Source organism: Megascapheus bottae, chromosome 16 (assembly GCF_031878675.1).
Source record: "Megascapheus bottae isolate mThoBot1 chromosome 16, mThoBot2.hap1, whole genome shotgun sequence".
NCBI lineage: Eukaryota > Metazoa > Chordata > Mammalia > Rodentia > Geomyidae > Megascapheus > Megascapheus bottae.
The window spans coordinates 56,597,629-56,623,242 of record NC_143524.1 but is presented as its reverse complement, the minus strand read 5'-3'; the positions used below and the strand labels follow the sequence as shown (position 1 = coordinate 56,623,242).

The 25,614-nt window shown below is 36.4% G+C and overlaps 1 protein-coding gene across 1 annotated transcript in view; it reads left to right on the top strand.

Moving 5' to 3' along the window:
- The window catches only part of Nox4 (NADPH oxidase 4), a 171,519-nt gene that overhangs the window by 83,068 nt on the left and 62,837 nt on the right, over positions 1-25,614 (top strand). Inside the window, exons 9-11 of the mRNA XM_090349138.1 lie at positions 2,484-2,697; positions 5,607-5,771; positions 5,876-5,938. Of these exons, the coding sequence (XP_090205264.1) occupies positions 2,484-2,697; positions 5,607-5,771; positions 5,876-5,938 (442 nt within the window). The remainder of the gene's footprint in view (positions 1-2,483; positions 2,698-5,606; positions 5,772-5,875; positions 5,939-25,614) is intronic.

Here is a 25,614-nt window from a genome sequence, read left to right as displayed (position 1 = left end):
GCCTTTTGAGGCACTGCCATACTGCTTTCCATAGTGGTTGAACGAGTTTGCACTCCCACCAACAGTATAGTAGTGATCCTTCCTGTCCATATCCCCTCCAGCATCTGTTGTTATTAGATTTCTTTTTTTTGTATATTTTTATTGTAATTAATAGAAGGGTTACATGATATTTGCCAGATAGAAGGTTGATCCTGGCCATGATAACTGGAGTGAGGTGGAATCTTAGAGTTGTTTTGATTTGCATTTCTTTTATGACCAGAGATGTCGTTGGCCTCTTTTTTTTAACTAGCTGCTTTGTAAGTTCTTAACTAGCTGTCTTACTTTAAGACTGGAGGATGAAGGTGTTTGTCCTGAGTGATCAGGTTGCAAAAGGTCATGCTTTAATTCCCACTTAGATTTTTTTCCCAGGATAAACTTTCAGTTTCTTTTTCTTTCTCTCTTTCTCTCTCTCTCTCTTTTTTGCCAGTCCTGGGGCTTGAACTCAGGACCTGAACACTATCCTTGAACTTTCTCAAGTTTAGCACTCTGTCACTTGAACTACAGTATCACTTCTGGCTTTTTCTGTGTCCCTCATACCATGGAGTCAAATCAAAGGCTTTATGCATGCTAGGCAAGCACTCCACCACTAGGCCAAACTCCTGGCCAAACCTTAAATTTCTTAAGCTTGGTATATTACCTCCTGCTTATAATCCCATTTGTGCAATGGGCAAAATTCACAGGCAAGGCTCCACAACATTTTTTGAAACCCTGAGCTCAAGAAGTAAGTTGGGCACAGTGACACCCAGCCTCTCCGGATAAACAATTAAGAGGATCATGGTCTGATGATGGTCCTGTGAATACTTGAGAGAATCTATCCAAAAATCAACTAAAGCAAAAAATGGGCTATTTGGTAGAGTGTTTACCTAGGAAGTACAAATCTCTGAGTTCAAACCCCCTCAAAAAGTTTGGCATTTACAATGGGAATAAAATTGCTTCACTAATATGATAACTTTGAAGTTTATCTGAAAAATATGGACTTACTAAATTCCTTCTCCTTCCTCATCTTTTTCAGAAGTATGTTAAGAGGGTCTAGCAAACAAATGTGTTATGTAATGAGAAGTGAAGAATGTAATTTGAGAGAGATGTGCCATGAGTCATACAGCTGTGAGCCCTAGAGTATTGCGCAGGGTCTTACAACAATTCCAAGTTGGTAATTGAGAAGAATAATTCTTAATTTAGGAAATGTTTGAAAAGATAATGCAAATTACACTTAAGGGACTGTTGTCCTGATATTGAACACATATCACAGTAATCTATTACTAAAATAGCACATTGCAGTTATTAGCCACAGTCTGACCTATGTGGAGCTTCTCCCAAAGGTCTTTCTTTCTCTTGAAATATTAGGGATGTAACTCAGACCCTGTTGCATACTGGGAAGGAACTCTACTGAGTCCCACCTCCAGCCCCCTTATTTATGGGGAAGGGTTGTAATTTAGGCCAGCATTGAACTGTAGTGTTACTTTCTTCCTCCTTGTTAGGGATGACAGACACACACCACTGCTTCTAGACCTTGGTTGACATGGAGTCTTTGAAGCTAAGGTGATCTAAAGTGAATGTTCTGTACTAAAGTCCAGTACTTAGTGCTTCCGGCCATGTACTGCGTGGCTCTCAGTGATCTCATTGTGACTCATGCCAAGGAACAAAATAGAGAGGAAGAGAACTGGAAATGAGTGTGGGAAAGCTGGGGACAAGGCTCAAGCTGTTCAGCAGGTGCCTAGAAAGTCTGAGGCCTCAATGTCAAACCCCAGTGCTGATAAAAGGAAATAAGGAAAAGGAGGATGTGAGAGCTGAAGCGAAGATAAACCCCAGTACAGAGCACCTGGGCTATAACCGTTGACCTCTCATGTATTCTAGCTGTTGGCTTTTTTATTCAGATTGTAAGTTCTCATAAGGTCATGACCGGGTGACATGTGTGACATGCTTAAAGCTTTACATTGTGTAGGACCAAAAATTCAAGTATTTGGGACTAGGAAGCACAGTTTAAAAGTAACAGTTTAAAAATAGCCAGCTAGGGCCAGGAGTTTGGCCTAGTGGTAGAGTGTTTACCCAGCATGCACGAAGACCTGGGTTAGATTCTTCGGTACCACATACATAGAAAAAAGCCAGAGGTAGTGCTGTGGCTCAAGTGGTAGAGCTCTAGCCTTGAGAAAGTCCAAGGACAGTGCTCAGGCCCTGAGCTCAAGCCCAGGACTGGCACACACACACACACACACACACACACACACACGCACACACACACACACACACACACACACACAATAGCCATCTAGGGGCTAGGAGTGTGGCCTCGTGGTAGAGTACTCGTCTAGTATGCATGAAGCCCTGGGTTTGATGTCTCGGTACCACATACATACGAAAAATTGGAAGCAATGCTGTGGCTCAAGTGATAGAGTGCTAACCTTGAGAAAACTCCTTTTAAAATTGTTGTTTGTTTGTTTTTGTAGAGGACTGTTGAAGTACCAGACTAATTTAGATACCCACCCTCCTGGCTGTATTAATCTCAACCAAACTCGATTCCAGGAAGTCTTACTGGGGAACCTCCCTCCACATTTTTCTGACTCTTCATCTGGAGGGTTTTCCTCACCAGAAGAGCCTAATCAGAACATGCTTGTGAAGATTTGTGTGGAAGAGCCAAGATTCCAAGCTAACTTTCCACAGGTCAGATTCCTCCTGTTGTATTCTGTCTTTACAAACCCTGTGGTTTCATATAGTTAAATAAAATCCATTTAAAATATATTGTTAAAGGCGTGTTTTCATACCTTGAAGATTGCTTCAGCTGTTTTGATGTCAAGTACCTACTTGTAATTCCATGGTAGGCGTTTGATAATTCAATATAAAAAACTTTTGATATTTGAACATGTACAGCACTTTTGCCTCATTATATAATCTTTGTATACTATGTTATTAGAGATTTCTATGAGATAGATAACAAATACATCTTCCCAATTCACTGAGTAAAGCAGTTAAATAAAAGCAATATGAAAACTGCTTATACAATATATATTATAAATAATAAATTGTAAAATGAATTTTATTATTTAATATCATCTGCTAGGAACCATGCTGAAATTTTCTGTAGGCATAATTTCTTTCAATATTCACAATGATTTTTTGAGGCAATGACTATTATGCTTATTTTACTGATGAAGAAATTGAGCTTCAGTGCATAAAATATCTTGACTGAGGTTTCCAAGGCAGTAAGTAGAAGTTTCCTACAAATTTATATTTTTAAAATGTTCTCACTGTCAAAAAGCCACAAGGACTCCGCTGATTTCTATAAAGTTTTTTATCTTCCTTATGCATCCACGTATGAGTCACAGGATGTACTGTGTGTATTACACCAGGCACTGATGCATGAGTCAAATTTTGCTTTATAAGGGAAGAAATGAAAGATGGGAGTGAAATGTTGATGACATGTGTGTGGGGTGTGTGTGTGTGTGTGTGTGTGTGTGTGTGTGTGTGTGTGCTGGTCGTAGGGATTGAACTTAGGGTCAGCATGCTGTTCCTGGGCTTTGTGCTCAAGACTAGCATTCTACCACCTGAGCCACAGCTCCACTCTGGCTTTTGGATAATTAATTAGAGATAAGCATCTCATGGACTTTCCTTTCCCAACTGGCTTGAAACCATGATTTTTAGAGCTCAGCCTCCTATGCAGCTAGAATTATAGGCATGAGCCACCAGCTCCTGGCTTGTTGGTGATTTTTGAAGAGGTGTGCTAATTGTCTGCTATTAATAATAATCCTGGGGCTGGGAGTTTGGCCTTGTGGTAGAGTGCTTGCCTAAGCATGCATGAAGACCTGGGTTCAATTCCTCAGTACCACATATATAGAAAAAGTGAGAAGTGGTGCTATGGCCCAAGCATTAGGGCTTTAGCCTTGAGAAAAACCTAAGAATAGTTCTCAGGCCCCGAGTTCAAGCCGCAGGACTAGAAAAAACATCATTGGGTTATCTATTAGACCTTGCTATTTTCAAAACTTATGAGCTTCAACTAGTGCTGAATATTAATAAGGCAAGTATGAAGAGTCTTGCATGATGAATTTAGATATGATTTTGCAAGATTACATGGATACTGTCCTACAGGCTTTCCCTCTCCTGCCTTCCCTTCATCTAATGCCAGGCTAAATGTCACTGTGCAGAGAAACATACTCTCTCCACAACAAAGGAAGAAAGCCTGAAGCTATGCAAATAAGATTTTTAAGAAGTGACTATTAAAATACAGTTTAATTTAGAGACTCAAAGTGACAAAGGAGACACCAGTACTATTTACTTCCATGGAAGTAGAATTCTTCTTCCTAGTTGGCAATTGTCACATTGTTTACTTGAATATAGTTTTAGTCCATAGTATAAAAAAGTTCCTACAGGGGCGGGGAGTTTGGCCTAGTGGTTAAAGTGCTTGCCTAGCATGCATGAAGACCCAGGTTTGATTCCTCCGTACCACATACATAGAAAAAAGCTGAGGCTCAAGTGGTAGAGCTCTAGCCTTGAGAAATTCCAAAGACAGTGCTCAGGCCCTGAGCTCCCAGGACTGGCAAAAAAAAAAAAAAAAAAAAAAAAAGAGCTAGAGTGCCAACCTTGAGTGAAAAAAAAAAAGTTCCTACAATATTCTAGTTTATAAAATGTTCATAGGTACATATTTCTATAGTTTGTACAATGTATGTTATGTATATACATATATTCTAGATGAATTAAAATACCTAGAAGAGCCAGGCAACCAGTTGCTCATGCCTGTAATCCTAGCTACACAGGAAGCTGAGATCTGAGACTTGTGGTTCAAAGCCAACCCAAGCAGGAAATTTCTTAGAATTTCCTTAGAAAATTCTGATGATTATCTACAAATAACCACCAGAAACCAGAAGTTAGAGCTATGACTTAAGTGCTAGAATGTTACCCTTGAATAAAAAAAGTTCAAAGACAGAGCCCAGGTTCTGAGTTAAAGCCCCAGGACTGGCAAACCACATACACACACACAAAATGCCTAGAGCATTATTATTATTTTTCTTACTGAACTTTCAACTCATACTTTTTGCTCTAAAGCCATCTTCAGATAAATACATGGTTTGGCTTTGAAAAAATTGTCTTATAAAGGAAGGTATTATGGACATGCACCTCATATTTGTGTGTAAGAAGGGAGAATGGAAAGATGAATACTTTCCTATGTCTAAATAACTAAGCACAAAGCAGAGATTGGAGCTGTGGCTCAAGTGGTAGGGCTCCAGCTGTAAGATAAAATACTAAGGGATGGTACCTAGGCCATGAGTTCAAGCCCCACTATGGGCACACACTCAAAACTACTTTGCTATTACGAAATTCTAAAAAGAATACTTTGCTATTAAAGGTACTTAATTGGAGAGTTGACTTGAGTCTCAACAGTCCTCTTTTATTCTACTTTAATTCCTACTACCTGAATTGCAGGTATCTACTCTCTCTTACTCATGTTTATGGTTTACTATGAAAATAAAACTTAAATTGTTGTTACTGAAAATGAGGAAAACAAGCCATCAAACAGAAAATATGTTTTCAACAATCCAGGTATTCTTTAAAGAGTTATTGCAACATTTACCCCTTAGACGTGGCTTTGGATATCTGGACCTCTCTGCCTGTACTGCGCTGAAAGACTTTACAGGTGTATCCGGAGCAACAAGCCTGTAACCATCATCTCTGTCATTAGTCATCCCTCAGATGTCATGGAAATTCGAATGGTCAAAGAAAATTTTAAAGCAAGACCTGGCCAGGTGAGTCAGGCAGTATCTTTGTGTAAAGTAAGTAGGCATTGTCTTGTTGGAATGGTTGAGTATTTTCTTTTGGCCTTTTAAAATGATGTTTATTGCTTTTTCAGTACATTATTCTGCATTGTCCCAGTGTGTCTGCATTAGAAAACCATCCATTTACGCTCACAATGGTAAGATACTTGTTTCTTTCACTTTTAAAAGTCTTAAGAGTGCGATAAATTTGTTTGTGTATGTGCTTTATTTTATTAAAAAAACGTTAAGTGTTCTCACAATTGCCTTAATGTTTAAGTCATATTTTTGCAAATAAATGAATATCTGTCCAGAAGCTTCATTGCTACTCATTCCTTACATTTTCTAACACCTTATAATTCAGGAATGCATTTATTTAAGATTTATTAGCACTTTTGTGGATCCAAAATGCAGAAAATTTCTTAAGTATGATTGCTTATTCTTTTATGAAGTATGTATGAGAATGTAATATCTATGTAGTTTTCTTAAAGAGATAGAACTAAATGCAAAGAAGACACTCTGGTTAGAGTGGATATGTTAGAAAAAAATCTAGGCACTGTTTAGAAAAGATCAATCTCATGTCATGGCACTTAAGGTATGTATTAGGAGCGCCAAACTGGAGAAAATAGAATAATAAACACAATGGGGAAATTCTAGATACCGGATATGGTTAGGCTATCAACATATTTACTATTTTAACATTCAAGATATGTCATTATTTTTATAGTTATTATTTATAACTATTTTAAATTATATTTTTTACTACCTTTTAGTTTATAAGTATAACAAATCATGATTAATATCACCACCTTAATCATTCTTTCCTGTGTCTCTCAATCCAACCTCTCCCTTCTCTCTCTCTCTTTCTTTCTTTCTTTCTTTCTTTCTTTCTTTCTTTATTTATTTATTTATTTATTTATTTATTTTGCCAGTCCTGGGCTTGAGCTCAGGGCCTGAGCCCTGTCCTTGGACTTTCTCAAAGCTAGAGCTCTACCACTTTTGCCTCAGCATCACTTCCGGCTTTTTCTATGTATGTGGTACCAAGGAATTGAACCTGGGTCTTCATCCGCATACTAGGCAAGCAATCTACCACTAGGCCAAACTCCTGGCCCATTCCCCTTATTTATTATATTTCAGTTTTACATGGGGTTTTATTATAATAGTTGGACTTAAGCCTGTGTCTTCTGAGCACTGAAATTTCAAGTATATACAACCATGCTTAGCTTAACTTTCAAATAACTCATACACAAACATACGACCCCTACCCCCACCTCCCCCACACACAGAGGGAAAAATTTTTCCCTCTCTCCCTCCCTCCCTCCCTCCCTCCCTCCCTCCCTCCCTCCCTCCCTCCCTCCCTCCCTTCCTTCCTTCCTTCCTTCCTTCCTTCTTTCCTTTGTTTCTTCCTTCCTGACAGTATACTGGTCTCAACTCATGGTCTTGTGCTATCTCAACTCGTTTAGTTGGCTAAATATCATTAAGCCATATCTCTAGCATAGCTTTTCTGGTTATTTTAGACATAGAATCTCATGGGTTTTTCTGCCCTGTTGGCTTTGAACCATGATCTTCCAGATGTTAGTCTCTTAAACAGCTAGGATTAACATGTATGAGCCACTAGTACCTGGCTCAAATGGACACTTTTCTTGATAGTTTTCATTTTCTTCAGAATTTGACAGATATCTTTCTAAATGTTTTCCTGAATGGACATTGGTAGGAGTGTGACGTTTGTTTGCCGGATCATATGGTTCTGCCATTGGCTCTCCCCACTGAATAATGGATCATAGCTAATTTCTCATGATATACGACAACTTGGTTGCTTGCATGGAATATACAACTTGGGGCTCAGAATCCTTGGGACACAGGTGTCCTTGGTAACTGTAGTTACTTTCCAAGGTCACCCTTGCCCCAAGTGAAGAGCAAGAATCCTCATGAATATTAAACAATCATTCTTTGGGCTTGGAGTTATTATTTTATATTGACCATTCTAAAACCTTTTTCTGTTTCTCTGTATTCATCTATCCCATAAACTTAAAATTTATATCATGAAAGAAAAAAATTGAAAATCGAGAAACTATACAAGCAAATTTGTTTTTATGAAAGTCTTTTAAGTGATTTGGTCTAATCTTAGTCCTAAGAAAACTTTTTCAGAAATTAGCCTTTTCTTCTATTTGAAATTTTATTTTGAAAATTATTTCCCATGGCACTAAATAGGTAATATAGAATTTAAAAAACAGTTTGAATTGAGAGTCAAGTACAGAGAAATTAAAATATTTTTTTAATATTTTAAAAAGTGTTTTTAAGGGTCTAGGGTGGAAGAAAAGTGGGAGAAAAACATTTGAGGGGTAACAATGTTTGACAAGAAATGTATACACTACCTTACATATATAACTGTAACCCCTCTGAACATTATTACTCTGACACAAAAATAAAATTTAAAATTAAGAAATGTTTTCTATCATACTCAAAATTAGAATTGTATGATAAGCCATGTATACATATCAGGCAACTTCAACTGAAACTCAGTACATATTAGTACATATTCATGTTGCTCAAAACATTTTTGTGTTCTCAAAATGAACAAACAAGCAAGAAGACAAACTAGACTACCAAACACTTGCCTATGGTGAAGTATACACACTCTAGATGTAATCCCCTTCTGTTGTCCTGGACTCTTTTCTTAGGGCAAGAGGAAATATACAAGGAAACAAGAGTATAAATAAAGGAAAGATTTCAGGAAGTACTTCACATGGCCTGACTTTCCTCCCCTCCCCTTCCTTCCTTCCTTCCTTCCTTCCTTCCTTCCTTCCTTCCTTCCTTCCTTCCTTCCTTCCTTCCTTCCTAACTTTTATTTCCAAAATAACATTTTATCACTTGAGCCCTGAGGCTAGTTGAACCTATGGACTTTCTTATCTGGATTGGCTTTGAGCTCTGATACTCAGATTTCAACCTCCTGTATAACTTGGATTAAAGGCCTGAGCCATTGACATTGATTCTGATCTAGTTTTGATCTTGATTATGGAAGAATTGTGATATCTCTGAAGCTGGCTTGAGGCAAATGAGGGAAAACTAAGGGGAAGAAGAGACAGAAAAAAAAATAGGTTGAGAATTGAAGAATTAAGAAGCAATTTGCATGTGAAATATAGACAGTGAATTTTCAAATATAGTCTCAGATTTGCTACTAATTCCTATTATCTGTGTGTGTGTCTTATTATGCTTTCTAAGTCTCAGATGTATTATGTACAAAATAGTGCTAATGATACTTATCTTGTAGGGATGCTGTCAATATAGTTCCACTCATAGTCATGCAAACAACGTAATTTCATGTTTTTTATGGCTAAAAATATATTATATATGTGTACCACATTTTTTCTATCCAATGCTTCTTGGACAATGAGGCTGATTCTGTACCCTGACTAACCATAAATAGTGCTGTCCCTCTCCAAATCTTCTAAAGAATTTCTTGTTGTTTCTTGATGACTGACATGCTGAAGGGGGTGAGATAGAATCTTACTGTCATTTGCATTATCTTTACCACTAAAGACCTTTAATATTTCTTCATGCATATTGCAATCACGTGCACTTCTTTTGAAAACTGCCTGTTTACTCTGATTGCTCAGATATTAGATTATTTTGATATCTGAATATTGGTGTTTGGTATTGGTATCTGAATATTGGTAATGCTTTGTAAGGAGAACCCATATCTTCTCATGTCTTTCTAGCACACTTTTTGGTAGGTGAAGGCAGAGAAAAGAAAAGGTTTATAGAGGAATAAAGGAGAAAGGAATAGTGCTTATTGTTAAAGTTTGCTTAGTGGCCAGTCAAATTATAACTCTAATGTTTGGAGTTAGAATATGAATTCCTTTATAATCGAAAGTTAGAGAGAATAATGTGTTCACAGAGGTGATTGTATCCACTAAAGAAAGCTATATGAAGACCAGAAGTTTGGTCTAGTGGTAGAGTGCTTGCCTAGCATGCATGAAGACCTGGGTTTGATTCCTTGGTACCACATATATAGAAAAAAGCCAGAGACTCAAGTGGTAGAGCTCTAGCCTTGAGAAAGTCCAAGGACAGTGCTCAGGCCCTGAGCTCAAGCCCAGGACTGGCAAAAAAAAAAAAAAAAGAAAGCTTTCTGAATTTTTATGTTATACACAGTCTGACATAAAGATATTTATCTAGCCAGGTGTGGTGGCTCCTCAGGAGACTGAGATCTGAGGATCTCGGTTCAAAGCCAGCCCGTGCACTAAAGTCCATGAAACTTTATCTCCAATTAACCACTAGAAAACCAGAAGTGGCACTGTCGCTTAAGGGGTAGGGCAGTAGCCTTGAGCTGAAGAGCTCAGAGAAACTCCCATTGTTTCATTCTCAAAATGAAAGAATGGAAAATTATTTCTTCCTAATTTCTATGCTTTTCTGACAAACGCTGTCAATATTTCTTTGGTTTGCCTAGAGATATGTAGATTTAAATAGAATTTGACTCTGTAAGTTTGGGTTTTCTATTTATATTTATATATATTTTAGATGATTCTTTGTATTTTGTTCATTTTTTATTAAACTTTAATCCAAAATATAAATGATATTTTTGCAAAACAATATAATATCTGAATTGTAAAAGTAATTAAATTGAATTGTTAAAGTAGTTGGCTTCTAATAGAAGTTTTAAGGCAAAAGAAATATTGTCAGACCATCTGTTCATCATGTACTATGATGACCACGGGAAATGGTTTATAGCCTAGCCGGATGTGGAGTGGGGCTAGGAGTTGGTTAGTTCCTTCTCTTTAATCCCAGGAGAATTTTTGTTTTTATAAAATAGAAAACAGGACAGTCTCTCTTTTGTTCAGAGAGGAACTTGAGTAGTACAAACATTTCTCAGATACACTTTACCATATGTTAATTTACCTGCCATTTCCTTCTTTTTTGTTGTTCAGTTACATCTATTTGACACATATAATGTGTAACAGGCTGCTTTTTTTTTTTGCCAGTCCTAGGGCATGGACCCAGGGCCTGAATACTATTCTTGGGCTTTTCTCAAGGCTAGTGCTCTACTACTAGAGCCACAGCAGCACTTCTGGCTTTTTCTGTGTATGTGGTACTGAGGAATTAAACCTAGGTCTTCATGCATGCTAGGTAAGCACTCTACCACTAGGCCAAACACCCAGACCCTAGGTTGCTTTTTCATATTTCCATTGCTATTAGAGCTCCTAAAGACTTGTTCTTTTTTCATATATATATATATATTTAAAGAATTTATTAACATTAATTTTTACATCATATTTTAAATGACAAGTTTAACATACAAGTGTTCAAGGAGGGAATCTCTATTTACAATCCCTGGGACTTAGTATTTAGAACTTAATCACAATTAGGCTAAGGGTTTGTATGTCATAGAAACATTAATTTATGAAATAAAACATTATGTCTATAGAGTCATAGGTTTTTATGTCTATATAGTTATGTTTGTATTTCCATTACTGTGTCCATAGCTTTGGGTATGCAGTTATTGAGTCCTCGCTCTTGTACACTTTGGATTTAATAGCCACATATTAAGGATACCATGCGCCTTTTGATCCTTAGGTCTTGACTTGTCTCACTCAACATGATTCGCTCTAGATTCATCCACTTCCCTGCGAATGCCATTATATTTTTTATTGTAATTAATAGAAGGGTTACATTATATTCGCCAGATAGAAGGTGCATTAATTCACATACATTGATACCCTTTCTCATGTCTTGGTCCCCATTTCCCTCCCCCGCAACCCCACCCCTCATCTTGCTTTCCCCCCTTCCTATCTAATTTCAAATAACCAAATACAAATATATCCAATATATCAGATAACAAAGTGAGATACTGTAACAATATGAGATAACCAAGGGACAGCAAAAGAGATGAGAGATAACAGTATGTTAAAGACAACAATCACTCTTTATATGGCTTTTGTTTCTATATCCTAAAGGCCCTTTCATTTAGCATCATGCTATATGGCCTTATGTATCTAGGTTTTGCTCAATTGCAAATCTCTGCTATGAGAGCCCAAGGTTTCTACTGATTATGACAAATGAGGGAAACCATTGAGCCTATGTTCCTTTGAGTCTGGCTTACTTCACTTAATATGATTTTTTCTAAGTCTTTCCATTTCCTAACAAATGGGGCTATGTCTTTCCTTCTGACAGCAGCATAGAATTCCACTGTGTATAAATACCACATCTTATTGATCCACTGATCAACTGAGGGACATCTGGGTTGATTCCATATCTTTGCTATGATAAATAGTGCTGCAACGAACATCATTGTGCTAGTGGATTTAGTATGTCCTTGTTTCTGGACAAATGCGTACATGTCTAGTAGTGGAATTGCTGGGTCATAGGGGAGCTCTATGTTTAGTTTAGTGATCCCTCCTGGCCACATCCCCTCCAGCATCTGTTGTTATTAGTTTTCTTGATCCTGGCCATTCTAACTGGAGTGAGGTGGAATCTTAGAGTTGTTTTGATTTGCATTTCTTTTATTACTAGAGATGTTGAGCATTTCTTCATGTGTCTATTGGCCATTTTTATTTCTTCTTCAGAGAAGACTCTCTTTAAGTCTTTGGCCCATCTTTTAATGGGATGGTTGTTTCTTTGGAGATTAGTTTTGGAGTGATTCAATTTTTTGAGCTGTTTATATATTTTTAGATATGAGGCCTTTGTCTGTTGTATGGTTGGTGAAGCTCTTCTCCCATTCTGTAGCCTTCCTAATTAATTTACTAGCTATGTCCTTTGCCATACAAAAGCTCTGCAGTTTAATGAAGTCCCACTTATCCAGCCTTTCTCTGATTTGTTGTGATTCTTGGTCCTTATTAAGAAAGTTTTGACCTGTACCACAGAGGCCTAGTGTATCTCCTATTCCTTCTTGTAAAGTTTTCAGTGTGTCAGCTTTTACCTCGAGATCTTTGATCCATTTGGAGTTAATTCTAATGCATGGTGACAAAGAAGGATCCAACTTTAGTTTTCTGCAGGTGCTTAACCAGTTCTGCCAGTACCACTTGTTGAAGAGGCCGTCTTTCTTCCATTCTATTTTTTTTTTGGCTCCCTTGTCAAAGATTAGGTGGCCATAGGTCTGTGGTTTAATATCTGGGTCCTCAGTCCTATTCCATTGGTGTTCAGGACTGTTCTTGTGCCAGTACCAAGCTGTTTTGATAATTATATCTCTGTAATAGAGTCTAAAGTTTGGTATTGAAATTCCTCTTGTGCTATTCTTTCTGCTAAGAAGTGTTTTTGTTATATGGCGTCTTTTATTATTCCATATGAAATTTTGGGTTGCCTCTTCTAATTCTTTAAAGAATGACATTGGAATATTGATGGGTATTGCGTTGAATTTGTAGCTAGCCCTTGGCAAAATTAAGACTTGTTCTTTATACCTCTATAGGTCGTCTATATAAATCCTTTGGGATTTCTTTAAAATAAAACAAAATAACTTCACATATGGTAAATATACCACTAAATGTATCCTCCTGTGTTTGTCAAGGATAATTATCCTTATTAATTAGGTTCCTAAGATATTCTTTCATAGCCTTTATGAATATTATTTTTGTAATTACAATATTTCTATACCTCATATACTGGTAACTCTGTATGGTGCAGGAAATGTGGGTTAGGAATGAGATATGAACACAGAACTAGTGACTCAGGCCTATAGATCCTCAGGGAGCTGAGATAATGAGGACTGTGTTTAGACATCTGCCTGGCCAGAAAATCTATGACCCTCTAGCTCTCATTTACCAACACAGTGCCTGAAGTAGAGACATAGCTTAAGTAGTAGGAATGGCAGCTTTGAGCACAAAACCAAGGGAAAGAGCCCAAAGCTCTAGCTTCAGTACCAACATCCCACATTGAGAGAAATCAGAGGTCAATGTGATATGTTATATCATATAGTTTAGAATCCTTTACCATACATTGGGTCTTGGATCCACCAATTATTATTGTTACATCCTTGAACATGAGAATTAACATATTCAGTCTTCAGTCCAACTCCTCAGAAGATGTAATTAGTTATAACAACATCTCTGGAGTTTCACTAAATCTTAGTTGGAAAGGTCTAATCAAGTACATACGGTAAGATCTAGTTAGTGGATACAGGTATAGTTGTAGTTTTAGGGAGTGACTAAAAACTCATAGCATGAAATCATTTTTGGATCATTCTAGAGAATAAGTAACAATTAATTGGCTAAGCTCTGGCCTCAGAAACAGTTCCCTCTCCTTTGGGTGTCAGATGATTAACATAGGGTTTCCTGGGAAACAGACTTGTGGTGATACTGCATACAGCATGCTTTAGGGACTGTCCAGATGAACATAGGACCCATCCAAGGAAAGCAAGCGCAACTTGAACTCTATGATAAAGGAATACCAGATGAGTTAATAGCACATGAGTTAATCTGTTGAGTCAGAAGATTCTGCTCTGCCAGTGGAATGAGGTGCAGAGCTATCCTAAACTTGATATCATGGGGCTAGAGTTAATTACTCCTCCCCACAGTTGACTGATCTTTGTGTTTGAGATGCTTTCAGGGAAAGGAGCTTAGATTTTGGTAAGGCAGCTTTCCTTTCTGAACCACACTTTCTGGCAAGAGCCTCTTTTAAGAAATCCCCAGCAACGCAGTACTTTGAACAGCTGGAAAAATGATGAATGAGTGATTTCCTCCTGGAAGTTATGGGGAAGAAACCCAGCAGTACCGTGCAGTGCCATTAAAATGTCATTTGCAAATGAGAATCCTTGTGTGGTTTTTTTGCTTTTTAAAAATTCATTTATTTTTATTATAATTAATAGAAGGGTCAGTTATATTCTCCAGACAGAAGGTACATTACTTCACAAACATTGATAGCCCTTCTCATGTTTTTGTCCCCATTTCCTTCCCCCATCCCTCCCCTCATCTTGTTTTCCCTCTTCCCTTTGCTATTTCAAATAAACAAATAAATATATATACAATATACCAGATAAAAAGGGGTAACATTATGAGAATAACCAAGAGACAACATAGTATATTAAGAACAACAATCACACATTATATGGCTCTTATTTCCTATCCTGGAGGTCCTTTCATTTAGCCTCATCCTATATGGCCTTACGTATGTAGGTTTTGAGCTATCGTAATCCTCTGCTAGGAGAGTCCAACTAATAATTAGTACAACTAATTATTACAAATGAGGGAAAACATTGAGCCTATGTTCTTTTGAGTCCGCTTACTTCACTTAATAGGATTTTTTTTCCAAGTCTTTCCATTTCCTTACTTGTGTGAAATTCTTTAACTTTTTTTTTGTAAATGTGATGTACAAAGGGATTACATTTACATAAGTCAGGAAATGATTACATTTCTTGCCCAACATTGTTTCCTCTCTTTCTCATTTTCCTCTGCTTTCTCTCCTCCCCCAGTTGTAAAGTTCCTTTCCAACATTGTGTTTTATGGGTATCACAGTTGCATTTGTTCACTCTTTGTCCTTTGTCTTATCATTTCTGTGATTCCCCTTCCCATCCCCAAATCAGATAAACCTCTATATACAATACAAAGTGTACTGAAATAAAAAATGATGACAACAGGGGGATGATGACTTTTGAGTTTGATGGACATATGCATCCTGGTTATTTTAATTTCTTCAAAGTTAAAATCAAATCTGTAGTGCAAATCACATTGCATTGGAGACATCTAAAACATAGATTTTTTTTATGAACAAAAGTAATCCAATAATATACTTGACTACAAAGTGGGAACTAGAATCCCAGTTCTTACTCTTCTGTGTCTCTAGAACTTTGTGGATTTATAATCTGTGTAGAATTTTACATTTTGTTCCTCCACCATGAAGTTGATCTCCCCAAGTGTTTTCCAGCTGTGCTCTTAAATGATCAAATTTGATTATTGCAAAACACATCTTCTACCAAAGCACATTTTCCATTCAAGGTTGCTTTTAACTGAATTTGAAGATACAAATCAGAGATGATTTGTAAAAAGCACACACTTAAGGGAGCCTGAACCTAATGCTTAAAAAAGTCACATTTCTTCATATTTAACTGGGTAAATATGATGTCCCCTAATATATTGCACGAATTCTCAATTATAGAAATTTTGCAGAATCTACCTTTGTAATTGTAGTAATTATCAAAGCTCACATAAATACCTCTACATCCTTCCATTGTTATTTTTATTCAGAAATGAATGAGCTTCTCGGACATCTGTAGTGGAAGTGTATGATTCATTATTTGTTAGGCTTGGATAACCTGAGTTCACATATTTTTCCATGAGTCAGAATAAGTCTAGCTGGTAGTGTGTATTTGCCATCAGTTTCCTGTTTTGTGTTTTTAATCTCTCAGCCAGTCACTTTCCAAATACTTTGACTAGTTTTCCATAAAAACCAGACAAGAATAGCCATCTCAAAGAGCAACAAAATTTTATTGCTATTACTTATTAAATCTCCTGAGTTTAAATATAAATAGGAAGTCTACATCACCTATTTTGATCTCTGGTCTCATTCTCATCTATGTATGTTTTTGTACATATGTTTGCTTTTACATTTTGGTTATATATCCAGATGTGTGCATGTGTTGTATATGTGTGTGTGTGTGTGTGTGCGTGCGTGCGTGTAAAAAGTTGCCTTTTTAACCATTTAGATCATAAATTTCACTAGCATCAATTTAAGTTCTTATTGCCTATCACCACCACCACTACCATTTCATTTTCCAAACTGAAACTGTCTTTATTGAATATGAAGTCTCCAGTTTATCTCCACCTCTCCATTCTTCTAGTTTTTGACATTTTATCTTTTTACATTTTTATTGGCATTAATCAGTTGTTGGGTTTTATTTTGACATGGCTATAGAAGCAAAAAAATGTACCTTGCATCACCAACTCAGATTCTTACTCTAATTCTAACTTTGTCCTGAGTAGAAAATGAAGGCATTTTCATTACTGTGATTAATAAAGAATACAGGAGCCCGAGAAAAGAAAGGAAAGGGTCTTATGACAAACTTCTTTAACAACAGCACTCTTAACTTCTGTGTTATGAGTAGAAGGAAGAGTGCAAAAGCGAGGAAGGCAGGTCTAGATTGTTGTGCTATCCTGTTAAGGTAGTGTGACAGCTTCCCCCAAGTAGTGGTGATAATTGAGGTAGCATAGTGAGGTGAAAGTGATCAGAATCAGAATATATTTAAAAACTATAGTACAAAAGGATCTTATCTGTAGATTGGATGTGAAATGTGAAAGAAAGAGGAGTCAAAAACAGACTCCCAAATTGTTGGTTTGAGCAAGTGCAGCTCCATGAATTAAAATAGCAAAGAGTGAGGCTGATAAGCCAGGGTTTTAAGACTTTTTTTTTTTTTGAGGGTAGTACTGGGGTTTGAACTTCATGTGTCACACTTACTAAGCACAAGTTATGCCTCCAGTCCTATCTTCTGCTCTTAATTGTGAGATAGTCTTGCTTTCTGCACAGACATGTGCCTGGTCTGTGGTATTTCTATTTCAACCCATATTTTCAGGGATGAAAGGTGCATAGCACCATGTTTAGCTACTTCTGAGGAGATGGAGTGCCACAGACTTTTCTGCCCTGTGTGGCCTGAAGCAGCAAGCCTCCAGCTGTACCTTTTCAAGTATGTGTAACTGGTCCAGACATGGGAAGCAGGGATTTGTTTTTTGATTGCTCACTTGCTTTATTTTTTGTGATAATAAGGGTTGAACTTAGGGCTTTGCACTTTCTAGGCAAGTTCTATACCACATACACCACACTTCTAGCACAGGAAGTGAGGTTAATAGACATCTATAGAAGATAATATTTGGATTGTGCTATACGATTGTGGTGTTTAGTGTGTTTGTGTTATATATCTGCTTAGTCAATCACTGGCATCTTAACTCTACCACCTAGTGTATTAGTAATGCCTGTCTTGAGAGTCTAGTGACATTTTCTCCTTCACTTTAAGATTATAAAATATTTGTTCATTGATTTGGTAATCTGCAAGCTAACTTACCCAAAGTAAAAGTTTGAACACATTTTAAATAAATGAGCTCCAATTTCAGCTTTCTCCTGCTTTCTCTGAGACCTGAACTTTTCCAATCTCATGATGGAAAGATGGTTCAATTCTCCTGACTTTCCATTCTTGAAGTCAGAGTTCAAGTTCAGGTCTAACACACCTGGTTAAAGTACATTAGTTGTTAAACCACCACCTACCCACAACTCACTTGTCAAAAAGTTGTTAGTCATGTTTCAGTTTTTCTTAACATTGCACACATCTGTTATTGTAGTTTATATTTTTATATAATTAGGCTGTTTTTATTTTAATCTTCTGTTTTCTTGAGCAACTTTAGATAAACACACACATTTCATTTGAGTTAACAAAAGTTCTACTTATATAGCTAGTATATGTTTAATTGGGAGTAAAGATTTTCCTTCAGATATGCAAATATGAAAGTTGCCATTTACATGTTTCCTGTATATATTTAAGTAGTTTTAGAACATTCATTTCTTTTTTTTGACTGTCGTGGGGCTTGACCTCTGGGCCTGCATGTTGTCCCTGAACTCTTCAGCTAAAGGCTACTGTCCTAATCCTTGAGCCACAGAGCCACTTCCAGTTTTCTGGTGGTTAATTGGAGATAAGAGTCTCACCAGCCCAGTTGCCAGTGGCTCACACCTATAATCCTAGCTACTCAGGATGCTGAGATCTGAGGATCAGGGTTCAAAGCCAGCTTGGGCACAAAGGACCTGAGACTCTTATCTCTAATTGACCTCTAGAAAATGGGAAGTGGGGCTTGGCTTAAGGGTAGGGGGTAGCCTTGAGCTGAAGAACTCAGGGACAGCACCCAGGCTGAGTTCAAGCCCCATGACCCACAAAAAAAGGGGTCTCATGGACTTTACTGTCTGGGCTGGCTTTGAACCATGATCCTCAGATGTCAGCCTGGGTAGCTAGGATTACAAACATGAGCCACTACACAGCTTTAGAACATTCATTTCTGAAGTTAAATTATTTTCTAGTGCAGTCTCTGGAAAATTTTGTACACCCAATAAATGTCTCATTAGTACATGAATAAATTATATTAAAATTCCCTACTTGAAGTCAGGTTAGTCCTCCAATATTTTATTCAACTAGTATTTACTTATTCAACTGACATTTTCCACCTGACACCCTTTATATGTAAGGTATTATAAAAATAATGGAAATCAGAATATGGTAATATAAATATTATAATATGTTATCTAAAATGGTGCACATATTTTTAGACAATACAGAAAAAGTAGAAAAATAAGTAGATTATAATAAAGGGGCATAAATTGTATAAGTAATTTAAAAGTTTGCAGAGCTGGAGAACTTTTTTAAACTGGGGAATTTAGGAAGTTTTAATGAAATAATTTTATTTTCATATAAGTGTTAAAATAATTTTCTGGGGTCAACATGGAATATGGAAGTGAAGTTATTATAAATAAGTAGACTGTAAGTGAAAAGAGGAAGGTAGAGGGAAATATATTTGATGTTAAGAGTTGGCATAGCTAGATTGAAGGGGATGAAGTGAAACTCAAAATAAAAACTGGAAATAATTTAGAACATATGGGACTGGACACTGTCCACAGACATGAAAAAATAGGATGGAGTCATAGTTAGTTGCAAGAAAACAAGTTACTGTAGCAAGGATTCATTTGGGCTCAGTTTCCAGAGATTTCAGTCCATAGTTGGCTCCATTTTTTCTAGAGCTTGGCGAATCAGAACAACATGGCTAAATGACATTTTGAAGCAAAGAGGATGTGAGAAGCAGAGATGGCTGAGAGGTGGATCGAAGGGCAATAAATACCCTTTAAATACATATCTCCAGTTAACTGCTTTCTAACTAAGCCTACTTAGTAATATTTCATTGAATTGAGCTCTCAAGGATGTTAGTTTGTCTGATAACCTCAACAGCTTCACCAGCTAGGGACTTAGCTAGCCTCCAGTACATTTTTATTTCATATTCAAATACACTTAATGTTTTCCATAAGAAGTGATGAAATATTAATCTATGAGATTCATCTGATCAGGTATTGGAGGGGGCAAGATTTTCCATGTGACTTGAAAATTGAATGTTGGCAGCAAGTGAAATAAGTGATATTTTAAAATCTTTTCTGAATTTCTGTTCTGAAAAGGAAGGAGGTTCCATTTCCAGATAAAGGGAAATCAAAAGGAAAAGATAATTTTGGAACTAAGATAAGAGCAATTTTAGATAAGTTAAATTTAGAGTGAAATTCAGATAGAAATATCTGTCAGAGAGTAGAAAATGTAGAACTAGAGCTTGGAGACAAAAGGTTAAAAAAAGATTTAAAAGAACCAAAAAAATAGAGATTAAAGACTATCATGTTCTGTGATCATTTACTGTGATTTATAAGGCATGTTTATATTGAAAATTTCCACAACATAATTTTCAGTCGCATTTATTATTACAAGGCTCTTCATTTAAAAGAAAAAAAGCAAAAAAATATTTTACAGCTTTTTTCTCTGTTGTAAACCTTTATATTATGACATAATTTCACATTAATTGCATTAACATACATTATATAGCACGTTTTTATAATTTTGTAACATGATTGTAAAGTTATTACTCATTTGTACGAGAGTTCTTTTTTTTACTTCCTGTATGGGGAATAAGAGAGTTTCTTCCTCTTCACTCATTGCAGACTATTTTATCATGTTAGACTAAAATAAAGTCCCTATTAAAATTTTTTTTAAATGTACTAATGAAGGAAGTTTATTTATCTTACAATGTTAGAGGCCAAAATGACAAAGTCCAGGCCTCATATACATGCCTAGATTTTTTACACACATCCCTGTACTCTACCACCTGTTTCAGCTTTTTGCTGGTTTATAAGGAAATAAGAGTCTTTTTCAAAATTTGTCTGCCTTGGCCTGTTTCTTAGATCTCAGCCTTCTGAGTAGATAGGATTATAGGTATGAACACCCCCCCAAACCCTCCCCCAGTTGCAGGAATGGTGCTACCTCTTCCACGACCACAGTCTAGGTCTTGTTGTATCATAATGGAAGCATCATAGCAGAATCACAAGTAAGACATCACTTGACTAGACAGGAAAACAAGAGAACTCATTTTTTTTTAAGTAACAACTATCCTGGAAACTAATTGAAGGTTCTGTGATGATTAATTCTTTTTTTGTAATTCTTTTTTATTCTAATTATTAGAAGTGTTACATTAGTTACATTATATTCACCAAATGGAATGTGCATTACTTCACAAACATTGATACCCTTTCTTATGTCTTGGTCCCCATTTCCCTCCTCCAACCCCTGCTGCTCCAAACCCCTGTTTTCCCCCCTTCCCTATCAGATTTCAAATAACCAAATGTGAATATATACAATATATCAGATAACAAGGTAAAATACTGTAACAATATGAGATAACCAAGGGACAGCAAAAGAGATGAGAGATAACATAGTACCTTAAGGACAACCATCACTCATTATATGGTTTTTGTTTCTATATCCTGGAGGTCCTGTCACTTAGCATCATCCTATATGGCCTTATGTATCTAGGTTTTGCTCTATTGTAAACCTCTGCTAGGAGAGCCCAAGGTTTCTACTGATAATGACAAATGAGGGAAACCATTGAGCCTATGTTCCTTTGAGTCTGGCTTACTTCACTTAATATGATTTTTTTCTAAGTTATTAATCAGCTCTAGGACCTTGGAGGCAGAGTCTCTAGGATTGTTTAACTTTTCTTTCCCTATTTGGATGCCTTTTTTGTCTTTCTCTTACATTTGCTAGTTCTTGAGTCCAGTCGTAATTCTGCTTTCTGAGTTTCTCATTCTTTGGTCTCTTTCCTTTTCCTCTACTGACACTTTTGCCTAGTGATTTGACTGAATAAGTTATCTCTCTTCTCTCTCTCTCCTCTGTTCATTCCTTTTATCCTTCCTCCTCTATTTTAAATAAGGGTTTGTTTGTTCACAACTGAACTATACCAACTGTTTTCTGAGATTCCCTCTTTCTTTTCTTTGCATACTCTGTACCACACAGTGGTCACTCCAATTTATGGTGCCATTTTTTCTTACACTGTGTTTTGCTTCCAGAATTTTCTATCATTTTAAAAGATGGATGTCTGACACTGAAACTCAGTGTCTTCCTGCCATCCTAGACCTGGAAAGGTGCCATTTATCCGGCTGCTCCCAGTCTGTTTCCACAGATATTAGCTGATTAGAGGGTGTCCCCAACCCAGCCTCTTCCTATTGTACATATGTGTTATGTGACCTTAATGACACATAGTTTCCTGTTACTTTTTCAACTGATATATTTTCTGATGCATTTTTTATATACTCTAGAAGAAATTGCAGATATCAGTACTTCTTTTTACCTTTTCCCTTTAAGAGGTTTTCTGAAACTTCAAAAGAATCAGTAAAAAAAATACTAAAAACCACTAAAGTAACTGACAGTATTAGTGAATCTCAATATTCATTCAAATATATTATATTATAATCTTAAAATCATCACTCATTTTTCACATACATTAGACAAAGTCATCCTGAATCTTTTTTCTATGAAGATCCTCTTGCAGTATGACTTGACTTGCTCAAGTAAAAATTAGGTTATACCCATTTTTTGCCTGTTCTGAGGCCTGGGAGCTGTCCCTGAGCTCCTTTGTTTAAGGCTAGCATTTAACTCTTGAGCTATTGTGCCACTTGTAGCTTTTTCTGTTATTTAATTGGAGATAAGAGTTTTACAGACTATCCTGCCTGGGCTAACTTTGAACTATGATCCACAGATGTCAGCCTCCTGAGTAGCCAGGATTATAGGCATAAGATACCAGCACATTCAGTGTTACAGCCTATTTTAAAAGCTACCTGGTTTTTAGACATATCAGTCACTTATAAAACCTCATCTCTAAGAAGTTGAAAAGAGCAATAGTGTGTTTATCCTTCAAAACCAAATCAGTCATTGCCGCTACACTGATACAGTTAGAATTCAAGAGTGAAGTTTGCAATCTCCTATGAGACCCAAGGGTGAGGTTAAACCTGTAAAATTACCTTTTGCAACTTCTGCTTTGCAAGCAAGGAGCATATAGGTGAATATTTGGAAAACGTATTGGAAGTGTTATTGAATATGTTATGAAATTAAGTCAAGACAAATTCAGACTCCAGCAGACAGGGAACATTTTTGTTTCCAATGCTGATGCCTTACTGGCTTCTGCATATATTTTTCATAACCTACTATCTAGTTTTTTTTTAAGGTTTAATGTACATTTATTCTTAACATGTGGGACATATAAAGATTTCATACTGAATAAATGATATTCATTAAGCCAAAAAAGGTAAAAAAAAAGGGGGGGGGAATTTACATCAAGTTTTAGCTACATTGTTGAAATACAAATATGCAGATTTTATCACAGAAAAAATCTCAGTTGTGTTTCTTTGTTAGGAACTTTAACTGAAAGAACTTTTTTACACCTCTATTAGAAAGAAAAAACAAAACAAAAACCCAGAAAAAAATAAGCTATATGTTGATTGACTGCTGAGACAGCAAGGATATTTTACAGAGACCTGTACAGCATCTCACTGAGAAGGGCATTGTCTGGCAAGAGATTAAATAGCTGTGTCTCGCTTTGTGCAGGTCACCGACTTATCTACTATCTAGTTTCTGTTACAGAACATAACATTTGGCAGCATTTGGAACATGATTTCTTGGAACCTGGTTGTGCTTCTTGCTTTTCCTGACAGCTGGAGCTTCTTTTACATAGGAGCTTGGCTGGCCTTCAGTAGCATGTCCTGAAATCAGTGGTGGTTTACGCAGATGACATCATCTTATTTGGAAAGTTACTAATGAAAAAGCTCAGATTCTCTCAGAGTTTTTAAAACCCAGAATGTAAACAACATAAATATAAAATCATAATTTTAAACAATTATATAGTAATATATACTAGTTAGTATATCATTAAAATTCAATTATTTTAAGATCTCCTACTCTTTCCAATAATAAATAATCTCAGAAATGTGGATTAAAAAATTCTGTTACAACAATTTTCATCCCTCAATATAGTTCATGTACTTTTAGTTTGTATGGAAGATTCTATGATATTAAGCAGATGACTATTACCTAGCTATTTTTTGGGGGTGGGAGCATTCTGGGCTTGAATTTAAGACTTTTGGTCGGCTTTCTTCCTTGAAGCTCATTCTGTACCACTTGAGCTAAACCTATATAGTCCAGCATTTTGTTTGTAAATTAGAAATAGTGTCTAAAAGATTTTTCTGCCATATCTGACTTTAAATGAGCCAAGCCTTAACATTCAGAGTAGCTAGGATTATAGGCATGAGCCACACGTGCCAGTTTATCTATATACTTTCCCACCCTGTTTGGTGAGCTGTTATCACAGCTTCATGGAATCTTTTTGTTGATTCTCCTTAGAGTATTCCTACATTAACCAAATCACGTGTATGTTATAGTCTCTAAACAGAAGGTCCTCATAAACACTGCTATTTTCTTTCATCTATGCCTTAACCTCTACTCCCATCCTCTACAAATCAAACAGCTCTACATAGAGTCCAGTAATTTTCAATACATTTTCTTTTCTTCCTACTCTTTTGGTTTCTTATCTGTTCCTCTTTTATGAAGGCAACAGCTGCTCTGGTTAGGGTCTATGTAGTTTAATAGTTGCAGTACACAATTTGTTTTGTCTTTTTGCTAGTGTTATGACTGTGGTAAGTTAATATTTTTGTCTCAGTTACTCAGTTTCCTTACTTATAAAAGATAGGTCTATATAATTCTTGTAAAATTTTTGGAAATAAAATAGTACTGTTCTTGGCAAGTGGTATTTCGTTAAAAAACAAAAAATGTAATTTATAGACTGGATTTTCAGAACCCAGATTTTTTTTTGATGTTGGTAGTTTTTATTCAGACTGCTTTTTTCCATATATTTTTTATTGTAATTAATAGAAGGGTTACATTTTATTCACCAGATAGAGAGTGCATTACTTCATATACATTGATACCCTTTCTTATGTCTTGGTCCCCATTTCCCTCTTCCAACCCCTGCCCCTCATCTTGTTTTCCCCCCTTCCCTATCAGATTTCGAATAACCAAATATGCATATATAAAATATATCAGATAACAAGGTAAAATACTGTAACAGTATGAGATAATCAAGAGACAGCAAAAGAGATGAGAGATAACATAGTACATTAAAGACAAAAATCACTCATTATATGGCTTTTGATTCTATATCCTGGAGGTCCTTTCATTTAGCATCATCCTATATGGCCTTATGTTTTGTTCTATTGTAAATCTCTGCTAGGAGAGCTCAAGGTTTCTACTGATTATGACAACTGAGGGACACCATTGAGCCTGTGTTCCTTTGAGTCTGGCTTACTTCACTTAATATGATTTTTTCTAAGTCTTTCCATTTCCTAACAAATGGGGCGATGTCATTCTTTCTGACAGCAGCATAGAATTCCATTGTGTATAAGTACCATATCTTGTTGATCCACTCATCAACTGAGGGGCATCTAGGTTGGTTCCATATCTTTGCTATGGTAAATAGTGCTGCAATGAACATCATTGTGCTAGTGGATTTAGTATGTCCTTGTTTCTGGATAATTGAATAAATGCCAAGTAGTAGAATTGCTGGGTCATAGGGGAGTTCTATGTTTAGTCTTTTGAGGAACTGCCATACTGCTTTCCATAGTGGTTGAACGAGTTTGTACCCCCACCAACAGTGTAGTAGTGATCCCTCCTGGACACATCTCCTCCAGCATCTGTTTTTATTGGATTTATTGATCATGGCCACTCTAACTGGAGTGAGGTGGAATCTTAGAGTTGTTTTGATTTGCATTTCTTTTATGGCCAGAGATGTTGAGCATTTCTTCATGTGTC